At 37.3% G+C, this 22,298-nt stretch overlaps 1 protein-coding gene across 1 annotated transcript in view; it reads left to right on the plus strand.

Moving 5' to 3' along the window:
- The window catches only part of TRAF3 (TNF receptor associated factor 3), a 42,797-nt gene extending 22,118 nt beyond the window's left edge, over positions 1-20,679 (plus strand). Inside the window, exons 6-11 of the mRNA XM_084288373.1 lie at positions 4,094-4,174; positions 6,913-6,987; positions 8,790-8,882; positions 13,533-13,673; positions 18,682-18,856; positions 20,081-20,679. Coding sequence (XP_084144499.1) covers positions 4,094-4,174; positions 6,913-6,987; positions 8,790-8,882; positions 13,533-13,673; positions 18,682-18,856; positions 20,081-20,652 — 1,137 coding nt within the window. The 3' untranslated portion in view covers positions 20,653-20,679. The remainder of the gene's footprint in view (positions 1-4,093; positions 4,175-6,912; positions 6,988-8,789; positions 8,883-13,532; positions 13,674-18,681; positions 18,857-20,080) is intronic.
- Positions 20,680-22,298: the final 1,619 nt, after the last annotated feature.

The following is a 22,298-nucleotide window of genomic DNA, read 5'->3' on the forward strand; positions in this document are numbered from 1 at the left end:
GCGGTATTTTCTTGTTTCAAGATTCCATATGTTAAAATGGAGAAATAACTCTTCATGTTATGTTTAACTGCCAATAGAGTATTGTCCTCTCAGACTTAGTAGCTCAAAACAGAAAATAGGCAGTCTTTCGGAACACTTTTTTTTTTCTGTGCTACATTCCCCAGCTACTGCAGTGACTAGGGAATGTATTCTGGTTTAGTTCTGATGTTCAGATACTGCACTTTAAAAAATAAATTAGATTCACTGCCTGATAATGACACTACAGTAACTTCTGCCTTGCTTTTCTCTTTTGCTTAAATTGATATAATCTAACTCCTATCACAACAGTTAAGTGTTATACTGGAAATACATAAGTATTAGCTATTGACTGGGGAAATAACTTTTTTTGTCTAAACCTTCTTGGGTACAGTATGAACTGTTAGAGGAAGGAAGGCAGCAATGTGGTAACAGAATGTCTTGGTGTGACCACTAATGGTGCAGGACAGGCCTAGGCCAAATTTCTGCTGTTCTGGCATATAAGTAACTTGCCTGATAAGCAGCCTGTTGTGAATTACTAAGTACAGAGCAGAGAATGAGAGAGACATACATTTTTTTAGACATAGAATTGTAAGCTGAGTGTGTGCATTATTTCCCATATTTTATGCTGATTGTCTCTTGCTGTAATTACGATAGCTCTCTATTTACATAATTTCTATAATTTGATAGTTTCTATAATTTGACAGTCTTAGATTTCAGCCCTCTTAGTATGCTAAGAGTGGTCATTCTCAGCTATGTTCTTGTATATTGTTAAGTGAATCCTCACAACGATGAGAAGCATTCCTTGCTCAGATAAGCTTTTACAAAAAAGCATAGGCTGAATCTTGCCAAGTTTGGAAGTATGTCTTTAACATATTTCAGTATATACTTGCAAGGTTTGGTACAATTAGTAATTGTGCAATTACCTAGCATTAGGTGGTTGAGATATACAAAATAGGCAAAGAATATTTTATGTACCTATTTTATTCTTGCACATGCAAATGTGAAAGTGTGTTTAGTTAGATTATGGCTGGTATTCTCCCAGAATTTTCTTTAGTTTGGGAATGGATAATAGACAAAGAATGACACTAAAAAATGTGTTCAGTCTTAATGGACAAAATCAGCGAGTATTAGATAGGTCTTGTTATACAACTGGTTTTCCATACCTAATGAACATGCTTGTGGGATCCTTGTAGACAATTGGTTTTTATTGGGGCAATGCAGTTATCACCATTTACATTTTTTGAGTCTGAAATCATCCTTACCTTTTGAAGAACATAAAACTGTGTTAGTTTCAGAAATCTCTTTTATCAGATATTGGTGGATTTAACACTTACGAAATCTTTGAACAAGTGGTAGCTTTCAAGATACTCAGAAGCTGAGACAAGGTTTTCTACCAGATTTTAATTCAGTGATTTACCTTTTATGTATTCATGTTGGAAATAAGAATGACATATTACATTGAAGTACAGAAAAGAATAGTTGTAAATAAAGTAATTGTTCTTCTCCTCCAAGATCTTCTCCAGATCCTTTCCTATATTTTCAGAAATTCAGTGATTATAGAAATGCTGCTGCTGTTGTTTTTTATGGCCTGATTGTGTTACCTCATTATACTTTGGTAATGAGGAGAATTAGAAGCTTAATGAGACCGAACATTTGAACGAAAGGCTCCTTTTGACTTATTAGAGTTTTGTCACCCAGAGACTGAGTTCATCTCTAGCTTCTGTAGCCTAATTTTTTTTAACGTAATAATGACTGAAGCAGGTCTCAGTGACTTGAACTGAAAATGGAGATAGAGGGAGCGTACTGAGAAAAAAGGTATGCAAATGGAAACAAAAATAATTTTACCGGAGTACATATGGTTTGTGTCTTCATAGAATCCCATGATCTTGGGGGGTAGGAAATCCCCGTTGTTGAAGGCAGACTCTCTAGTTAACAAAGTTAGTTCACTTTTTTAGATTGCATTTGTCTTGCCTGCACTGTTGATAGGTGCGTTAATGTTTTTTGATGGATAATCCACAAAGTTAGTTGAATGTTTATCCTATAAAATTTATAGTTGGGTAGTGTTAAGATACAGATCTGGAAGGACAGCATTACTTGGTGCCTAGGCTCTTTGCTACCTCCCTGCCCCTGCCAAGGCAATCTGAACTTCAGTCAGTAGTTGGCAATACAGCTGAGCTGGCTGGGACAGCTGCTGGGGTAGACATGAGACCTTGCTCCCTTGTTGCTGCTTTTGGGGCTAGATGTGTCCCTAATGTGGCTGTAGCTTCTCTAGAGAGCTGTGTTAATATTCTGCCTTCCCTCACCTGTGCTCGCTGCTCCCCAAGTGGTGTGCTGCCTTTGGCTTTAGGTTTTATGTGCTTGGCAGCATGTGATATTCAGATATTCTGCCATGGGAATGAGATCAGTCTGTATCCTGAGGTCACTGGTTTCACTGGGTGGACCCTGGGAGAGGAGCTGGAGAGAGGGCTGTCAGTGGGTTGCACGGGGCCTTTTTGTTATCAACCGTGAGGGAACTTTGAGCATTTATTTCATAGCCTTAGTCAGATAGCCTGGGTAGGTTAGAGAGAGCTAAAATTAGGGAAGGGATGTTAGAAGGGAGTAATTTTATTTTGTATTTCCCAAACAATCGGAGAAGTCTGTAGGACAGTAGGCTCCCAGGGCTGCGTGGTAGTGTGTGATGTCTCTTCAACACAGTGACGTGTGGGGTCCAGGTCCAGTTCTTAAGTCTGTCAGAAGATATGGTCCTATAGCTGTTCTTCATCAGAATACTGCAGTCGCTGTGGCAGAAGTTGTTCTGGGGAGAGGTGTTCTCAGTCTGCGCGAGCACAGAGCCTGTTTGGGTAGCCATGTCCTGGTGGGGTAGGCCTGAACCTAGCTCCTTGCACCTTTCAGGAGGCTGTCCTGGCTGTCTGGCTGAGGAGCAACCTAGGCTTTCTTGCTTTCTGTCTCTGACTGTGTGCGCTACACCAAGTGAGGTAGTGCAAGTCAGAGGGATCCCAGGAAGGACTTGCTTCACGCAGAAGGACAGGATGCCCGATCTGCTTTTAAAACCGAGGACGTATATGTTCTCCGATGCTCACAGATTTATGACTGAGTTCTGAACCAAGACCTTTCACATCTCAGAGCTTGCGTCTCCCTTGTCTTGGTTTTGTTTCAAAGATAGACATCTATACTGGGCAAAAAAGGCATGCTACATCATCTTACTTTTCTAGTGGGCTTATAAATCTAAACCTTTGTTTCCTTTGCTTTTCTTAAGTACCAGAAATGAAACAGTTTGTTTCAAGTTGAATGGGACCTTTCCCTGACACAAAATGAAAACTTTTTTTCCAGATTTTTCATTTTGCTGAGAAAAACTGAGAAGAAATGCAAATTCAGTTAGACTGGGCCTGATTTTCTTCCCTTTCTATGGTGTTTTGGTTTGACAGCAATACTAAGGTATCTGTCATCAGCTAGGTTCAGATCAAAATGCCTGCCTAGCAGTGTGATAAATTTCATCTCTTTGAACATTGGATGTGTAGCAATGAGACTCAGTATCAGATGTTTGGGAATAAAAGTTAGAAAACCATCGGAAGGGAAATATCCTTATATAGGAGGGAAAGCTTATCAGAGATGGTGCAATGCATATTGCTGGAGAGCTTTTTCATGCACTGTATGTTCTTAAAAAAAAAAAAAAAAAGGCATAAGGACATCTGCAGTGGTTCTATTCACTCTTAAAGGTGCTTGGTTTTTGTGAGTAATTCTTGAGGGAGAAAACTTGATTTTTATTATTTCATTGTTCCTGAGTAAAAACAAAATACTAATCAAGAAGATTTACTCTAATGAAACAAGACAATCTTTATTAAAGTTTTATTTTTTTGTTCTTAAAACAAGAAAATATTTATTTTTGGTTCAGAATCTATCAAAAGCATTAAAGGATGTTTCAGCAATTGCAGTTGTGTAACTGCACAATTAGGATTAATGTTGGAAAAAAAAAAGTGTATTTTTAATTATTATAGGATGCTTTTCTTTGCAGGTAAGTGCTCATTAACTTCAGAGTACAAGCTGATCTGTGGTTTGTTTGCTTTTTCCTCTGTAGAAACATGAAGATACAGACTGTCCATGTGTCATGGTTTCATGTCCTCACAAATGTAGTGTTAAGACACTCATGAGGAGCGAGGTAAGAAGTCTTGCCCAGTGTTGTGCTGGAAAATCAAATATTTTTTTAGTAAGATCTCGCAAGAATTTTGCCAGAAGCCATTTCCTTCATTAAAATGTGAGATCTAAAGAAAAGCTTTTTCTACCACACAGTTAAGTGTGATTAACACTCAAGTATCTTTAATGATTTATTGAAAAACTACTTAAAAAATAATTTCTTAGTTTTGTGTCTATATTACACTTGGCTTACCCAAGACTAGTGCATGTCTCTCCTGCTTTCTTTTTAACAGCATCCCCCCCTACACCCTACCCTAGTGTAAAGCGTTTGTTGAGCACAATAGAGCAGCGTCTCAGGGTAGTGATAGTTTGTTTGTATTAAAATAGAATGAGTGAATGAAACTTTAGTGCACGTTGACAAGAGTTAAAGGCTAGAAAAATATAAGGAATTGCTAGAAAGCAGAATCATTCTATGGAAAAATGTAAAGTAAGGTTATTAAATATGGGGAAAAAATAACAAATGCTTGGAGAACTAGCATGACGTACAGGGTAACATGAATACAACATGCCTACAGCCAGATGCAACAATGCATAAAAATTTCTTTTAATGCATAGAGACTTACAACGATAATATAGACCAGATTAAAGCAAGCAAACAAAATAAAAACCCAAACACACGAAGTGTCGTCTTCGAACAGATCTTTGTTCTTATAAGCAGGTATAGGTAGCTTCTGTCAGTCGATGTGCATTATTTTTTTCCTCAAATAGAACTTTCTGAGGATGGGGAAGAGCTTATTTAAGTCTTCAGCACTCTGTAAACCTCATTTAAAGAAAGCCAAGTTTCTGATCTGAGGATGTCAGCTCATCTCTTTCTACTTATACTTCCTTGGTTGGATTTTTTTCAGTTACACTTGTAAATTATTAATCATACTTCACAGTACCCAAGGTGTATAAAGCACCTCCCAAACATGGGCAGCATTTTCCTTTAGGGTAATAAAATCTAACATGTATGTTAGATAACAGAAATTAAACAGAAATTAAACTGCTAAGAAAAAAAAGTATATATCCTGGGCCAATTCTGTCAGCAAGTTTCTGAATTAAACACTTCTGAGTTTAGACCCTGGTTCTGGAGCACTTGTGCATAGTTAAATCTTGAGCAGTTATTTTGTGAAGAGGTATATCTTACTGCTAAAGAGAATTGTCCCACTAATTTGCATGACATCAACCCAGGCTTTATCACTTCATTGCACATATAGCCAGAAAGGAGTTCTGAAACCACTGGTAGAATTAGAACTTCAATCTTGCCCTGCATCATCCGATGTTACATGTTGCTTAATTTTTTTCTGATCCCGTCAGTGTATATATATATATATATATATGTGTATATATAGCTTAGCTGCATGGTTAGGGACAACAATTCTAATGCCGAAAATGGAAAAATGCCTGCCTAACAGTTTGAGAAAATTCTGTAGCGCACAAAAAGCGACTATCTAACTGTAGAATAAATGGCAATTTTTCATGTTTAATTCATAATTCTTTGGCAGACTTCTAGTTTGGAGAAGTTGAAAATGTGGCATTCTAGTAAGCCTGCTATACCACATGTCTCATTCTTATTTGGTCTCTTTTCTGAACCGTGTGTTTCTTTTGAAACTACAGTATGAATTTCTACAGATAGTGAAATGTAATAGGTGTATATCAGAGATGAGTGACTGCATCTCGGTATCAGATTGTAAAGCCTGTCCTGTCCGTTCCAGAACTGCAGGTTCAAAGCAGAAATTGGTTCGCCCCTTCTTCCTTGGAGGTGGATGAGCTGATGAGTCATATGGGACTTATTGTGTGGGAATTTCACATGAGATCTTGAAAGCCAAAAGAGTGGTACCAGCTGAGGAGCTAGACTCTAGCTCCTGTCTGCTTTGTGGGAAAGACAAATTGCAGATCCTCTTTTTGAAGAGAGGGTGTTTGTTGCTCTGTCCTTTGCAAAAATGGCTCTTTGCTCCAACTTTTAGGCAGTTTGCATCTAGCTGCTGCCCTCTGTGCTGCAATGGCTGTTGTCTGTATATATGCATACGCTTCTGTGAATTGGTTTATTTTGAAAGGAAAAGTGGTCTGTGTTCATAATAATCTAAAATACTGGAATAAATCTCAATCTGTGAAAAATGCAGGCATTTTACTAATCAGTTTTAGTCCGGTGTACTGCATTTTAAAAAGTTACTTAACTGTACCTACTATAAAACTGTCTGTTTCATGCAGTACTTGTTTAGTCTTTTTTGTGTAATATAACCATTAATTTTGGCACTGAGAATTGCATGTTATGTTTTGAAAAATTGGTTCCTTGTGCAGTTAGAGTTAGAAAAGATGTACTTTGCTACAGTGAAACTGATCCTAAGACTTAACCAGAACACCAGTAAAAATCACTTGGTGAGCAAAGATTAGTCATTCATTAAAGTCAAATGAAATAATACGAATAATTGTAAACTGTTCTTGTTTGCTTTTTTAATTGGGTTGCTTACTGAAATAGTCTTTAGTAGAAGTTTCACTGTATATTAAATGTATCACACTGTATACTGTATTGGCATGTGCGTGTGGTTTACATATGTGTATACAAAGTATTTGCACTTTAGTTCAGACTGGAGAAAATATACACACGTGTATTGTATGTTCTGCAAATGGCACACTACAAATCTGATAACCTGTGCCCTTTATGTTTTGAGCATTATCATGCAAACGTCTTTTGCCAAAACTCACATTTTTTTCCTATTGCAGTTGAATGCACATTTGTCAGAATGTATTAATGCCCCAAGTACCTGTAGTTTTAAGCGTTATGGCTGCACTTTTCAGGTCAGTATATAACAATTATACTTCCCAATTGATGAAAGTCTGCAAGTAGAACTTAACTCTTTGACGTGAAAGTTCTGGACTTCTCTAGTCTTGGTTAAGAAAAAGTCATCCAGTTGCACCAAATGATTGAGCAGCAGAGATGATTGTTTTTTTTTTCCATTTTAAAAGTAAATGATATTAAAAACCCATACATTCCTTTAATGCTTTGAGAGTTCAGTTGTTAGGTACATCTTTGTTGAAACAGGGAGGTTGACATATTTGAAGAACTTAGTAAGTTAGAATAAGAGTAATGTTGCTTCTGTTCTTCAGAAAATAAACCAGTAACTTCACTTGTTTCTATGAAAGTATTTATTTTCTTAACCTAGGTATGTTTATATTTTCTTTCATTTGTTTGTCTTAGCATTTTTATTAAGTTTAGACATAGATGAGCCCATTTAAAACATGTATTATGTGCATTCATATGTCTGTGTGCACATAGGTGTATAGTCAAAGTATAGCTGAAATCTGTTTAAAAAAATGTTCTAGACTTTAATCTTAGCACTCCCTGTGATGTTAATTAAAAAAAAATATATATATCTAACACTGGATTCAGTAGTAGTATTCCAATCACTTGTAATGTTCTGCTCCCGATGGCATGTATCATAGCGATTTTGTATGCTTATATAATGAAAGGATTATTCAGGAAATTTCAGAAACTGCTGACAGGAAAAAATTGAGTTTATCAGATAGTGTCATTCGTTTGTTAGTCCATGATAGCTTAAAGAGACAAGAACTGTAAGTAGCAACACTTCTCAATAAACTACTTCCAGCAGGTATTTCCAGTTTTTTAAATAATGAGCATTCATCATTTTAAGTGTTAGCAGTAATGCTCTTAGTTGTAGAATTGATCAATGCTATAATCCTGCCCACTGTTATGTCGTATGTATTGCCATTCATTTTATGTATGTATATGTGTGCATATATGTACATATATCCACATATATATTTTTAATACTTTATATAGAGTACATACTTTGAGGATCATTGAAACCTCTTCAGTTTCTTTGGAGCTTATCTGCCATCGATGCTAATACACTCTGCATTGCAAAACACTTACTGAAGTAGGTGTAATGCAACACAATACAAACAAAGTAATATGGTCCGCATCTTATGTACTCTGTATATGATCTATGTGTGTTCTGTAAACTTCTTATATAGTGATTATTTGTAACAGCATTTATAGCTTGTGCAAAGGCAGCGTATTTGAATATCATAGAGCTATCATGATAACATCTTAGGATGACAAACTAGTCATTGAAATATTTCTCAAAGTAGTTGATAAAGCTGGCAGTTTCCAGTGATGAATTTGTCTTAAATATCTGTCTTTAATACTCAACTGAGGGTAAATTTAGTGCTTTTGAAGCTGCTTATGAAATACAACAGAAGTTTAAATTACGCTTTGGGGAATTGGACACTTTAGGTTTTGTATGCCTCAAGAGTTTTATTATGCTTTATTTAGTGTAAAGCTACACAGAAGACTCTGAAATACAATTCATTTTGTAAATCTTGCTCGCCTTTATTGTCTCTGACGTATAGAGTTTATTGGATGGAGATATATGGCAGTTGTATAAAACACTTGCTATATTAACTGTTTTCCTGACTTTTGTAAATTCTCAAGTAGATTTCCCTTCTCTCTACAGTTCTGCAACATGCATCCGTGAACCAAAATACATAGTGTTGGTTCGATGTCTTGATATACTCTTTCTTTGTAGGTTTAAAAGAAGTGGAATTGGCTAAAATGTATAAATTCTTTGTTGTCACAGGGAACAAACCAACAAATTAAAGCACACGAAGCCAGCTCAGCAGTGCAGCATGTTAACTTATTGAAAGAGTGGAGCAATGCTCTAGAAAATAAGGTATATCTTCTACTCACTTCTAATTTTCATTGATTTCTTTAAATCATCTAAAAGTACTGGAAGAAGCACTTTTTTTGTTTAACAGCTGTTCAACAGTACAGCTAAAGCAGTAGTAGGCTCCAAAAGCACTCAAGCCACATATTGTAACCCTACCTTTATTATAATAGAATGCTATAAGAAACTTGGCTTCGCAACTCCATGTACAATTTTCCTCATTGGTAGCTTATTAGTTAAAACACTCTGTTCACTTAGATAAACCACCTTAATATTTAATATAATATCCAATATTAAATACCCTCTCTGAGCTGCCTTCTTACAAAAAAGAGGGTTCTGAAAGCTATGGCAGTACTATGAGCTATATTTTTTCTACCTCAGTATTTTTCAAGGGGTAACGTTACTAGAAATAGCATGTAATAAACTAGTTTTTGTTTATTTTTGTTCTTGCTCTCCAAACGTGATGACCTGCAAAGGTTAATTAAAGTAAACATCCTGTAACTCTTGGGGATGATGACTTCTGCTTTGGCATTGGACCAGAGTGAAGTTGTTGCAGTGCATCCTTGAGTTTCCTAGTATTTTAGATTGTTTGGGATTTAGGAGATTCTGGAAATCACACAAAGAACAGCCATGATCTTGGGAATAGTTTAAATGACTTAATTCTTAATTGGAGAGCAGATGGTTAAGCTTCTGATTTTTAAAATGCAAAATTTCCAAAGTAGTTGTTGCTTTTTTGCATCTTTTGGAAAAGGTTGCTGTTCTTATAGTTCTACATACGTTAAATAATACTGTTGCTTTTTTTTTGGTGGTAGTGGGGACCCCAGAACTAATAGAACTGTTCTAGAAATGCAGGCAGAAGAATCAGGAGCCCCTTTAGGTTTTTCTAGAGTGAGTTAAATGAGAGTAGTAATCCCAGCCTAACTTCAGTGGCACTTGGATATGTGTGGCTTGTGACTTCTGTCATCTCCCAGCAGACTGCTAGCAATGGTTTAGCAAGCTGTCTTGAAAGTGCTTTCCTCTGCTGGTCTAGCACAGTGCTCTGTCATGCATGGGTTTCCAGCAAAGTCCTGCAGCTACAGGAAATGCAGTTTTAAAGCAGAAGTTAACAGGAACAGCAAAATACAGTTTTGTCCCTAGCATATTAGTCTGTGGATTGCATTTTTTTTTTTAACTTGAAGTTCTATAAGGGAAACCATTGAGCCTGGGAGAGGTCTAGTGCAGTGTTAACTCTTTTCACGTACAATTTTTACTAAGTGTGTAAATTTTAGTTTGTTGGTCAATATCAATACTTAAGTTTACTTTTGCACTTGAATCTTTCTGTTAATGTAGGAACTGTGCATTTTTGGTTTTAACAGATACCAATTCATATCCTTAGTTTTGTTTTTCATTAGTCTGAGTAAAACGATGCAATTTATTTTGCATAACTGGGGAAGAAGCAGCGTTCCCTGTGACTTCCAGAATAGATCACTTCCTGCCTTTTGGCAGTGTCCTGAGAGGTGCTTCATCATTTACAAAATGCTCAGCAGTTCTGTGTCTGTCTCTTTCAGAGCTAAGAGAATATACACTTTACTATGTTTTTTAATGTGTTGATAGTTCTTTTAACTTCCATTTAGGACATAACTGCTTATCATTGTTTGTCCTTTTTTATTTGTCCTTTTTCTTTTTCACTTCCTGCTTTGTAGACTTCTTCCTATTCATAATAAAGAGTTGAATCACTGGAAATCCCAAGACAGTGCCAAGTTACCAGAATAGCTAACCACATATCATATGTTAGTGACTTTATTCTAGAGAAGGGTAATAAAATTTGTAACTTCCTTGTTGTTCTCTTTGAGAAAAAAAACGCTCTGCACTGAAGACAGTGCAAAGTTGACTTGGCTGACGAATATCACAAATCATGGCCCCACTGAAGTCGGTGGAAGTCTTGTCACTGGTTTCTGGAGAGTAAAGATCTCATTAGGGGTACTCACTGTGAAATGCAGGGGATAGGAGACGTTGCCTTCTCCCAGTCACAGTGTTCTTTAACAGAGATGTGGAGTACGCAAGCTGAAAGCCTTCATAGCTACAAAGGTTGTGCTGAGTTACAACTTAAGTATTTGAATGGTCTTATTAGCAAAAAGTAGTTAAGAGGAGGTCAGATTTAAAATCTTGAATCGCAAGTTTGTGGGATGAATTAAAATTGAGTGTTCTATTTGCTCTGTTATGGGACAGACTTGCAGACTGAACTCCTCTAGGTTTTATGGTGATGGAAGTAATGATTTGAACACGATTTTGTGGCTTTGTACCATTCTTAAAGAAATCTGGTAGAAACAGTTTATTTTTAATGTGACTTAAATATGGGACCTGTCTGTTCTAATCAGATTCTTTGTGGCTTGAGGGTTTCTTTCAGTCTGTTTACTAATCAATAGTGGTAAGAATAGCTTTATTTGAAAAACTGCTGAATACGAACACACTTTACCCTAGCAGTTTTTCAAATATGACCAAAAAGTAAAGGAAGCTGATGGTTTATGCAGTTTGTAAGTGGATGCCCTGTTTCCTTTACGCTGTTTTTCATTTAATTAACCTAAGCTCCAAAGACTTATGCCAAATGTAATTATGAAACTGCATTTAGTGTTTAAAGATTTCTTATTCACAAATTGCCACCTAAATACAGTTACTGAGTTAGCATCGACTGCTCTTTATGATTAAGGACTGCAGGACATAATTCTGTTTCTCTTATGATCTGTAAAACTGCGTGGAAAATCTTGGTACAAGATAAACCCACGTGTTACAGCTTGTACAAAAATGGAAATGTAATGCTAGTGGCACAGTGTTACTGCCTTACGGCTGGGAGGCCTGAGCAGGAAAAAGTGAGAGGGAATGTAAAGATCACGATTAACTGAAGAACTCTGATTCATTAAGGAAAAGGAGGATGTAAAAATGGCTACCCCAGCAGATCTGAAATAAGTGGGAGGCAGGGGAGCTAATTTAAATTTGCACTTGTTCTTGAGAATTTTCTGACACCTAGGCATGCATTCCCATAGCCTCAGGATTTTTGCTCCCTGCATGGGTGAAATCAGCTTTGTCTCATTACTGGTGACCAGCCCTTTTGTGCTAGTGTTTGATAGATAAAAGGTGGAGCTATTTTAAGTGTTTCTATACACACATGCTATGCTATACGGAAAGGTAGATACCAACCTATAATATGAAGTATGATCTCTCTATGTTTTTGGGCCCATGTTCAATGAACGCGCTGAATGCCTTTGGACTCTGGCGATCCTTTTGTGCACAGTTTAGGCTAGTATAGAGATTAAAATTATTTGCCTTTTTAAACAGGCTAGCTGCTTGAGTCTGGGAATGCAGTGATGCTCAAGTAATCCAACTGTGTCTGATTAGAGGGCAGTTACAGTAGTGGAATTCTACAGAGGTATCCACATCAGAAGTGAAAATGGTGTGACCCCAAATGCCAGTGTATTTGCTGAGGCAGGGGATAGGTTTTGGGGGGAACATGAAGCATCTAAGTAACTGGTCTTAATGTGGAATGTTTATCAAAAGATTTTGGTGGGTTGAAAACAGTGCTGCTCCTTATCCACATTAAAGATCTAACTGTGGAATGAGTCTGGATATAGGATCATTAAGGTTGGAGAAGACCTCTAAGATTATCTAGTCCAACCATCCACCTGAATGTCCATGTCCAAATGTTACTTTGGGTTGGTTGTTTTCCACGTTTTTGTTGTTGAATAATCTTACCTAGGGAAAATGAGGTCAGGGGAAAAAAAAGGCACCTTATCACCACCCTTCTCCAAACCACATTAATGAACAGAACACAAAATAGTGTGTACCTGCAGTAACAGAGAATATTTACTGTATTACTTTCATCTCCAAGGAGATACAATATATGATATTCTTGTAACAAGGCTCATGTTTTAAAATCAGAATGAGTCACTAATGAATGAATTCATAAAATGTCAATACAGAGAGAACATAATCATCAGTCTGTCTCTGTAGCTCTTTATTCTTTTTTTTTTTTTGCTAGTAGACACCATTGGATTTTCCTTCAGATACATGGATCCCTTCTATATTTGTTCATCAAAGGAGTCTTCATCACCATCACATTCCGTGAAGCCAAGTCAATCCCATTCAGATGCCATTTTAACTTAAATTTGCTATATATCAGAATAGATTGGAATAAGTGGAATAAGACTAATGTTTCCCTTTCCTAACTAGCTTTCCATCTGTCCAACTTTTCTTTGGTATCCCTGTCTGTGAGGGCTCAGGTTGGTTCTTCCAGCTCCTAGCCACTGTCAAGTCAATGGTTGTTGCATTAACAAGGTAGTCATGGTTCCACTACCTGGTTAGTGGAAACTGGGAAACCAAACCATTAAATTACAAACCAAAGGAAAGATTATGCTTAGAAACAAGTTCTATTGCTGTTTGTGTATCCCATCTGTACTTTTATTAGCCAAAGTTGTACCAGTACCACTCTGGAAGTGGAAAAGTAGCTACTGGAAGGTTATGTTGGTTTTGTTTTGTTTTTTTATATTTACTTTTTTGGCAAGACATAGAGGAGATCCTAGTAAAATCTTTCTCCCTTTCATGTATGCAAGACAGTTTAAAAATAATGAAGTTACAGGTATTCTTAATAAACTCTGGCAGGAGTAATTGTAGAATTTTTTCCAGGTGGCCTTGCTCCAGAATGAAAGTTTGGAAAAGAACAAGAGTATACAAACTTTACATAATCAGATTTGTAGCTTTGAAATAGAAATTGAAAGACAGAAGGAAATGCTGCGGAATAATGAATCTAAAATACTTCATTTACAGGTAAGAAATTTAGAATATCCCCATTAAAGCAGAAATGGTAGTAGCTTCTGTACTGTACCTTTACACTTGGGAAGTGAGGTGTTCAAATTTAAAGGGGGGGGAGAGTTGACCTTATTTTAAAGGTACTCTAAATTTTTTTTCTTCTGGTCAGCAGCTGGCTTGTTTTTGTTGGAGTAAGATGCTTCACCAGAATACCACAGTTGACGAGCCAATGTTAAAAACGAAGCCCCATTAAAAAAGGAAAATTATTAAAAGCAAAGTTAAAAAATATCTGAAGAACAATCATAATTATATTTTACTCTGTGAAAAATACTTAATACTTGTTTGAGGAACTACTGTCAAACGACAGGAAAAGCTTAGCACCTTAAAACTGACATACTTATTGTATATTTCTTTTCTACTTGCTGATATATTAAGAAGTATTAATCATGAGTGAGATCAGTCTAGGGTAGAATTAAAATCCAGAGGTAGTACGATGTATTGGAATACTCTTTAAAAAAAAAAAAATCTTTCTCTTGGCCTTTGAGCCTCCTGAGAAAACTGCATCTATATATTCCTTTGCTAGTAGGTCTGAGTTTCGTATTCTGTGGTCTGAATCACCTGGCCACAAAACATAAAGTAGAAGCCCTCTGGGTACAGTAGCACAGTGCTTAGCCCAAGTTGAAATACTTTGCTCTGTGTTCAGACCTAACTTGGAATGTGGATGCTGGGAGTTTGTGTTAGCATGCGTGATGTTACACACAAGTAGGGAAACTTCAGGAAGTAGGTTAGCGAGCTGCTGTGAACATACTGTTTACACATTATGTTAGCACATCTGCTGCCAGAATATCAAGTATCTGCTTTATCATCCATTTAAAAGGAATGTAAATAAAAGTAGCTCTTTCACTTACTGTTCACTTCCTATATTGAACTAGAGAAGTTCATACTCAGGACAGATGTAAGTCTCCAAATTATAGCGTAAGTTAAGCAACAGCAGCTTTTCTCTGTATAGCACGTACTCTTGCCATGTTCTGCCCACATGGTAACCAGTCTAGCCTGCCTTAGCTGTTGTTACTTGGTCTGATGATAGTTTGGGATGTGGCTGCATGCTTACAGTATTGTGTTCTGACATTGAGAAGCTAATCCATGTATGTACTGATATTGCTGATTGAATCTGCCTGGAGGTAAGTTAATTTGTAAGCCTGGGTTTTTACACGTGCTGTCTCAATAACCAGTGATGAGGAGGGAAATGTAGAAAACATAGCACAGTTTCTTGATTGTCTTGATGACTGATTGCAATGTCTTTGATTTCCCCAAGCCATAAGTGTGTTAACAAAAATCAATTTTCAAATGCTTTGTGCTTAGAAAAACAAAACAAATAGAGTTGGCAGATTGCAACAGGTATTTTTGATGGGTAATAGGTACTGAAGAGGGTGTGGGTTTTTTGCTTTTTTTCTCTTCCTGCCTCCTCCTCTTTACTTGTTTTTGCCAATTATTTTAGTTTAGTTATTTTAAGCCAAGCTGCATTTTACAGCATTTTCTGCCAGATTCCTTTCACTTATTGGAACTTCCTGGTTCAGTCAGGTTGTTAAAGCCATCCTGGAAATTCACCTCAATTTACTCCTCCCTGAACAACTTGATTGGCCTCCTTCTGTTGCCTGCTAGGAGCTGAAGGAATTGGTTACCTGGTGTGAACAATTTTCTGAGTTGCATTGAGCAGCCATGACTGTTGCAGAGCCACAGATAGCTCCAGAGCTAACAGATTTAGGTCTGGAGAACTACTACGTGCGTAGTCCCCCACGTCCGATGCGTGCTAGTACCTGCCAGTAGAAATTCAGTATTGTCATTTAGTCTTCTGTGGCACGGCAAGAACTGTTTTGTTGAGCACAACTGGCATCATCTGCACTGTGAAGCATTTTAGCCCAACTCCTGAAAAAGCATCGAAGGTTTATGGGCACTGAAATGAACCAATAAATGGGTTCTTAGAATGGGTTCATACTTGGCCTTAGGACGTTTTGATTCACATTAATTTTCTATATACTAGTGTCGAGGGGAAGAATTGCTGCTTTTTCTATCTCTGTTCCACTAGCTTTACCAAGAGGATATGTGATATTTTTTTCAACTAGTATCTTTTGGAAAGGAACATTCACATCCAGTCTCCAGTATCTTTGAGCATACAGAATCATACTAGTAAACCAAGTCTTAAACTCAGTGTGGACATGAAATGTGTAAGACAAAAGACAACCATCTTATGAATATAATTTTTTTGATAGATAATACATCCCTTCAAAGAAAGAAGGATACATAATTTGTTTCCCAGTAAAGTAGCACCCTTGGTTCCTTTTCTGGTGTGTTCTTTTGCTGTTCAGTTTTGCTCTATCAGTTGCAATGGAAGGGTGCGGTAGGAACATCTTAAAGAGAGAAAATGGCAAATACAGTTTGGTCAGCTTATGAAACTTGCTGCATTCTTTTAATCATAGTAGTGCTAATATTCAGAAAGTGACTTACACAAACCCAAACCTTAAATGAAAATCAACGTCCAGAAGAGTAGTTTTTCAGGTATATAGCTCTGTAGATTAATGATCTGGAGAGGTCAGTTGCTGGAATAAAAAGTTCATGCAGAAAATTGATGTCTACTTGAAAATTTATGAGTACAGTATGAGACATCTGTGTGCTTTCTAATGGCATAATTAGAGAGAGTAAGGTTCTCAACTGCTGCATTAAATTCAGATTTAGTACATCAGTATCTCCCAGCATGAGGGAGACTTGACTCCCTGTAGGGTAAAAAACATAGAGATCCCACTGCTTTTTTAAAAATGGGATGCAAGTTTATTTCAGATGATTTTGTATCTTGAATTCACATGAGGAGGTGCAAGAGATTAAATGCTACACACTTGTTAAAAAGAAGCTAAAACCCCAAATTGGTGGTGTGCATACGAAAGCAGAACATTGCAAACAGGTTGATGGAGGGAAGTTGGTCCCTGGTAACAACTTTGAGAAAGCTTTCTTCTAAAAGGAAAATAGCTTATAACTGTTTGCATCTTTGGCACTTTCCCAGTTCATCTAAAAATGTATTTTTGTGTGATGCTGTGTTAGTGCCAGGAGGTCCCAACAGGAAATGAGAGCATCTCTGTGTGAGACACTGTACAAACCCCAAAGCATGTTATTGTCCTTGCCTTGGAGAGTTCATGTTTTGTGTGAGTACTGGAAAAGTGTTAGACTTAGGCACACCTTAGTTCTTAGTTCTCAGTAAACTTAATGGCCGAGTCCTGTGGCTCTCACAGTGTTCATTCAGGCCATTTCTTGGTGTGTTTCTTTTTGTATGTATAGCAAACAGCTGTTCTGTTTTGTTTTCTGATTATTGTCAGTCTAAAAGAGGGTGCAACTGTGTCAGTAGCTGAACGATTAGTATGTCCAGAAAAGTTGCTTGATCTATTTAATGGAACCATAGCCCATTGTGAAGGAAATCTGTCTTAACCTTAAACCACAGTCCTAATCTTGCAATATATATAAGTTTATATAAGCTTGTTTTAAAAACACCAACATAGAAATAAGTAGTTAATCTTGAAATATGTTGGATTACTTTGTGGTTTGGGGACATAACAAAATAAAACACTCCCACAACATGATTTTGCTAACTGGTTTGTCAAATTGACAGCCTTCAATTAAGCATTACAGACTTCCAGTATAACTGAAACCACATGATTTAAAAAAAAAAAAAAAAAAAAAAAGCAAATGCCTAAAAGGGAAATGAAGGTTGCATGAGGCAGAAGGTTTTTCCCCATCGGTGGGGAACATTGAATCCACATGGCTAACCAGAAGGCAAATGCGAAATAACTTTTTCTTGTTTTGTTCTCAAATGCCACTACTGTTTTTTGTTGTTTTTAAAGAAGTGAAAAGTCATTTTTACATGTGTTGGCATTATATGATGATAAACTATAAAGTTAGACTTGGACTTTTAACTGTAGGTGGTAGCAAAAGTAGTTTCTTGTCTCAAATATTTCTATTTATCGTTTTTACTTCATATATGAATATGGGGTTCTGGCTAAAATTCCTGCTAGTTTTAATATAGCTGTGACAACATCAAATACTATGTATTTCTTCTACCAGAATTGAGGTAGACTGGGGAGTATGTTGTCCTCTATATTTACTGAGGTGCTTGCAGTATTCCTCTTGCTGGGAAAAACAGTCTTTCTGTATCTGTTTTTTCTTGACTGTGGCTTTTAATGGCTTTCCAAAATCAACTATGTTTTTTTTCCCTTTGTTTTCTTAAAAAGATTTGACTAGCAAGCACCTTCAGGACGTGTGGTTTATTTAATTTAGGAAGTGAGGGTGGGAATTTCAAAGGTGCTTAAGGGGTCAGAAGTGCTAGTTCTGCTTATGCGCTTCAGGGCTTTTGTTCCTAATGATATGGGCACAAAATAACTTAGGCATTGATAGCTGGTTTATGGAAACTTGTAGCTTGCTGATGCCACTGTATCTGCACACATTCACACTCCTGCTCCGTGTGGAGTGCAGGAGTGCTGTTGTTTTTCCCGAGGGGTAAGTTACGTTGGTTTTACCCAACAATAAAAGCATACATGCTAATAGCCACTTGATTCACACCATGGGAAGTTGTTGTGCCCATACTATGTTGCTTAAGTACTCTAAAACGAAACCCAACAAATTCCAGCCCATAATACTGATATGGAGGCATTCAGAATATTGTACTTGCATCAAAAGGCTTTTTAAAAAGAAATCTTCAGACAAGAGCACTCTAACAATTTTGTTTTTAAGTGATTGTGTTGACAAGTCTAATAGTGCTCTAATACTAATATCGATGCAGCACTAAAGACTTCTGAGGTGTTTTGTAAATACTTGGGCTATTCTGCTGAATTTTCAGGTCTCTTTGTGTTATTTCAGTATTTGACCTAAGTGAAACTTTTTGTATCGGAAATGCATCTTATGGAAATCTAATCCTTGTTTATCTTGAATAAATTGTCTTTATGTTGAGTTTTTTCTTTTAACTCCAACTTACTGTTTCATGAAGCGAGTGATAGACAGTCAAGCAGAGAAACTGAAAGAACTGGACAAGGAAATCCGTCCCTTCCGACAGAACTGGGAGGAGGCTGACAGCATGAAGAGCAGTGTAGAATCCCTCCAGAACAGAGTGACTGAGCTGGAAAGTGTTGACAAAACTGCAGGGCAAGGAGCTCGAAATACAAGTAAGTGGAAGCAGAAGGGTCCGAAGTACTCAGTGCGTTGTCAAAGGAGAAATGGGACTGGTTGAATGCCACTCCCATTGCCATTTTCCTGTGGAGCATCAAAAATGCTGATCCTTCTGATTCATAAATAGGGAACTATGTAGTTGCTTTGTTAATGATGTGGCATTGCTCCATGATGTTTTTTTAGGTTTGTTTCTTTTTTTTTTTCTTGACCCTTGCCTTGATTATAACTTTAGTTCATTATAAATGCTTCTTCCACTGATCTTTGAAAGCTAATAGCTTTCAGCAGCTTCTTTAAATGTTGTCTCTGTATTGACAAGTCATCTTTTGTTACTGTTCTCACCCATGAATAGATCAACATTACTGTTTCCCACTTGAAATCATGTGTTCTGCTGTCTATTACAGAGCTATATTTGTATCCCAAAGAATACTGCAGGGATGTGCTTGAGTAACAAGGTTATTATTGCCATACTTGTTGAATGAAGTAAAAACCTGGAGTTTATGAAGATAGCATAGAACATTTATAAGGTTTTAAATGATAACGGCAAGCAACTTGACATTTGAACAGATGTGTGTGCAACAAACCTACCTTACAAATGCATCTGTTTCTCAGTATTTCATGTTGGTCAATTTTGCCAGTATGCAGAGAGAATGAGTAACGCTACTTCTCATGCAAGGGAAAGGAGACATTAAAAATAGACCTTCTTCTGAAGTGACTGACTATACAATGCAGAGCTAAGCTTGAATTCTGTGCTATTACAATGAACTTGAGACAAGGTAAAGGCACTTGACTTCTCAGTCGAATAGTGAGAAGAACATTTTGAGTAATCAGTGGTGCCTCTGAATTTCAGAGGGATTATGTGGAATCTGTGACTCCTTCCAAGGCCTTCGCTGCCAATAATAACCTGCAGATAACGCTATCAGGTCTTCTCTCCAAAAAATGGGAGCCTCTGTAGTTACATTGCTCACTGATCTGACAAAATTTCTTAGATGACTGGACTTTCACTGCATGCATCATTAATACCCGTGGATGTAAAAATCCCAATTAACCTGGTTTCTGGCTGGCAAGCTGTTGGCTGTAGAAATTGTTTCAAAAGTGACCAAATGTGGTTTGGTTCTTGGGGAAGGAGATGTTTGTGTATACGATAGCAGTATTGGTGATAGATTTTTACAATCTTGAGAAAAAACTCTTCTCTTACCCCAGTCTTCTCCGTTTTCTAACAGGCCTGCTAGAGACACAGCTGAACAGGCACGATCAGATGCTGAGTGTTCATGATATTCGGCTGGCTGACATGGACCTCCGATTCCAAGTGCTAGAAACTGCCAGTTACAACGGAGTACTAATTTGGAAAATTCGAGATTATAAACGTCGGAAGCAAGAGGCAGTCATGGGGAAGACTCTGTCCTTGTACAGCCAACCCTTTTATACTGGATACTTTGGCTACAAGATGTGTGCCAGAGTTTACCTTAATGGAGATGGCATGGGAAAGGGGACGCACTTGTCGCTGTTTTTCGTCATAATGCGTGGAGAATATGATGCATTGCTTCCTTGGCCATTTAAGCAGAAAGTGACTCTAATGCTAATGGATCAGGGACCGTCTCGACGCCACTTAGGAGATGCTTTCAAGCCAGATCCCAACAGCAGCAGTTTCAAGAAGCCAACTGGAGAAATGAACATTGCGTCCGGCTGCCCAGTCTTTGTGGCTCAAACTGTTCTAGAGAATGGAACGTATATTAAAGATGATACTATTTTTATTAAAGTCATAGTGGATACATCGGATCTACCAGACCCCTGACATACGATGGGGGAGGCAGATTAAACAGAAGACAACTCCATTTGGGGGTTTTGTATCAGTTTGTCTTCAATCAGAGGTCCTAAAGCTCACAGAACCACCTTGTGGAACAGACGGAAGAGTTTGAAGGCATAACTGCATAGGGTCCAATTGCGAAAGTAGCAACACATTAAGAAATCATACCATGGTGTATTTTTTAATAGAACTAGCAACACTTAAACTCTGAAGAATCATTTATCCCTCATGAGGATAATGATTATGGTCAGAGAGGGTTTTTGTTTTTGTTTTTAACTTATTAATGATCTAGTCAATTGGAGGTGAAAAGACATATACAGTATGTGCTGAATAAATTACTGACTTTTATTTCTTTAAGCTAGAATACAAAAAAAAAACATTCACATGTGGGCTAGCTGGAAATTGTCAGCATGTTAAAGAAGAAATGAAGTAATGTTGCAATTATATTATTTGAAAAACTGAGGTGCAATCTTGTCTGAAATATAGTATATTGTCTTTTTAAGGCCTCATCTGGTCTCTGTTTTAATAATTACTTTGTCAGAAGATCTTGGAAAAGTATCCATGTCTTCTCAAAAGTATCTGAATCAAAATCATATTTTTATTTAAAGTTCTATTGTTACAGAAAACATTTTATTTTAAAACTGTTGATAGACTGATATTTCTTGGAAGAAAAATAGAAGAAATCAAACACTGGTTATCACTTGTGATAGGAAAAAAAACTATTCAATTCTGTTATTTCTCTTTAGAAATGTAAACCTACAATATATGTCGTAGTTAATGACACTATTTCAAAATTAAGGAAAAATCACTCATGGATGCTGTGCATCATTATCAGATTTATAATTGTTTTCACCCTAAAATAGGGCATTTGTTGAACTTTGGAGTTCTAAACGGAATCCTGTACATTTTTTAAAGTTCTGCCCCATGCTTTCCAATCAAGCTATATATGTTGCACATTATGCTGTCAGCAGTATATAGTATATTCAGTATTGGGGAGGAGGATTAGTGCTGAAAAAAGCCTATATGTTTGTTCCGTACTAGCAGCCATTGCTTCTTAAGGACAAATCAGCCATGTCTTAATACAGTGATGGTGGCTTGCATGCATACATGTGCCTTAGGTGTGCTGTGCTGCTTATAAACCATAGCTTTTTATTCAGATTGATTCTGATATCTGAAATGGTAGTTTAATTGGACTTCAGGCATAATGTTTAGCCTTGTCTTCAGAGCCCGTAGGCACCTTGTGATGTGCAGAATCGAAGCCAAATCCCATTTCCTTGGCTTCTGGAGCTTCTATGACTTGGCCATTGCAGAATCCACCTTACTCAGGTGCCAAAACGTTATGCCCAGTGCTCCTATGGAGCTCGGACTAGACAGTCTCCATGGCCAGCGTGAAGGAAGGCGACATTTTTCCTCTAATGCCTGTGGTCGTAAGGTGGCATCACTTGAAACAGACTCATCCGAGAACTCTGTGGGGCTGTGAATATATATGCTCATGGCAGCTTTTCATGGTAGACGAGCATCCTAACAGGGAATGCCCAGGCTTCTTTCCTCTAACAGCCTGAACTTTAGTGGAAAGCATTTGCTAGCACTGAAACATGCTGATTGCAACCTGCTGTGTTCATCTGCTTCTATTT

This window comes from Netta rufina (genome assembly GCF_964035555.1).
Source record: "Netta rufina genome assembly, chromosome: 5".
Lineage (NCBI taxonomy): Eukaryota > Metazoa > Chordata > Aves > Anseriformes > Anatidae > Netta > Netta rufina.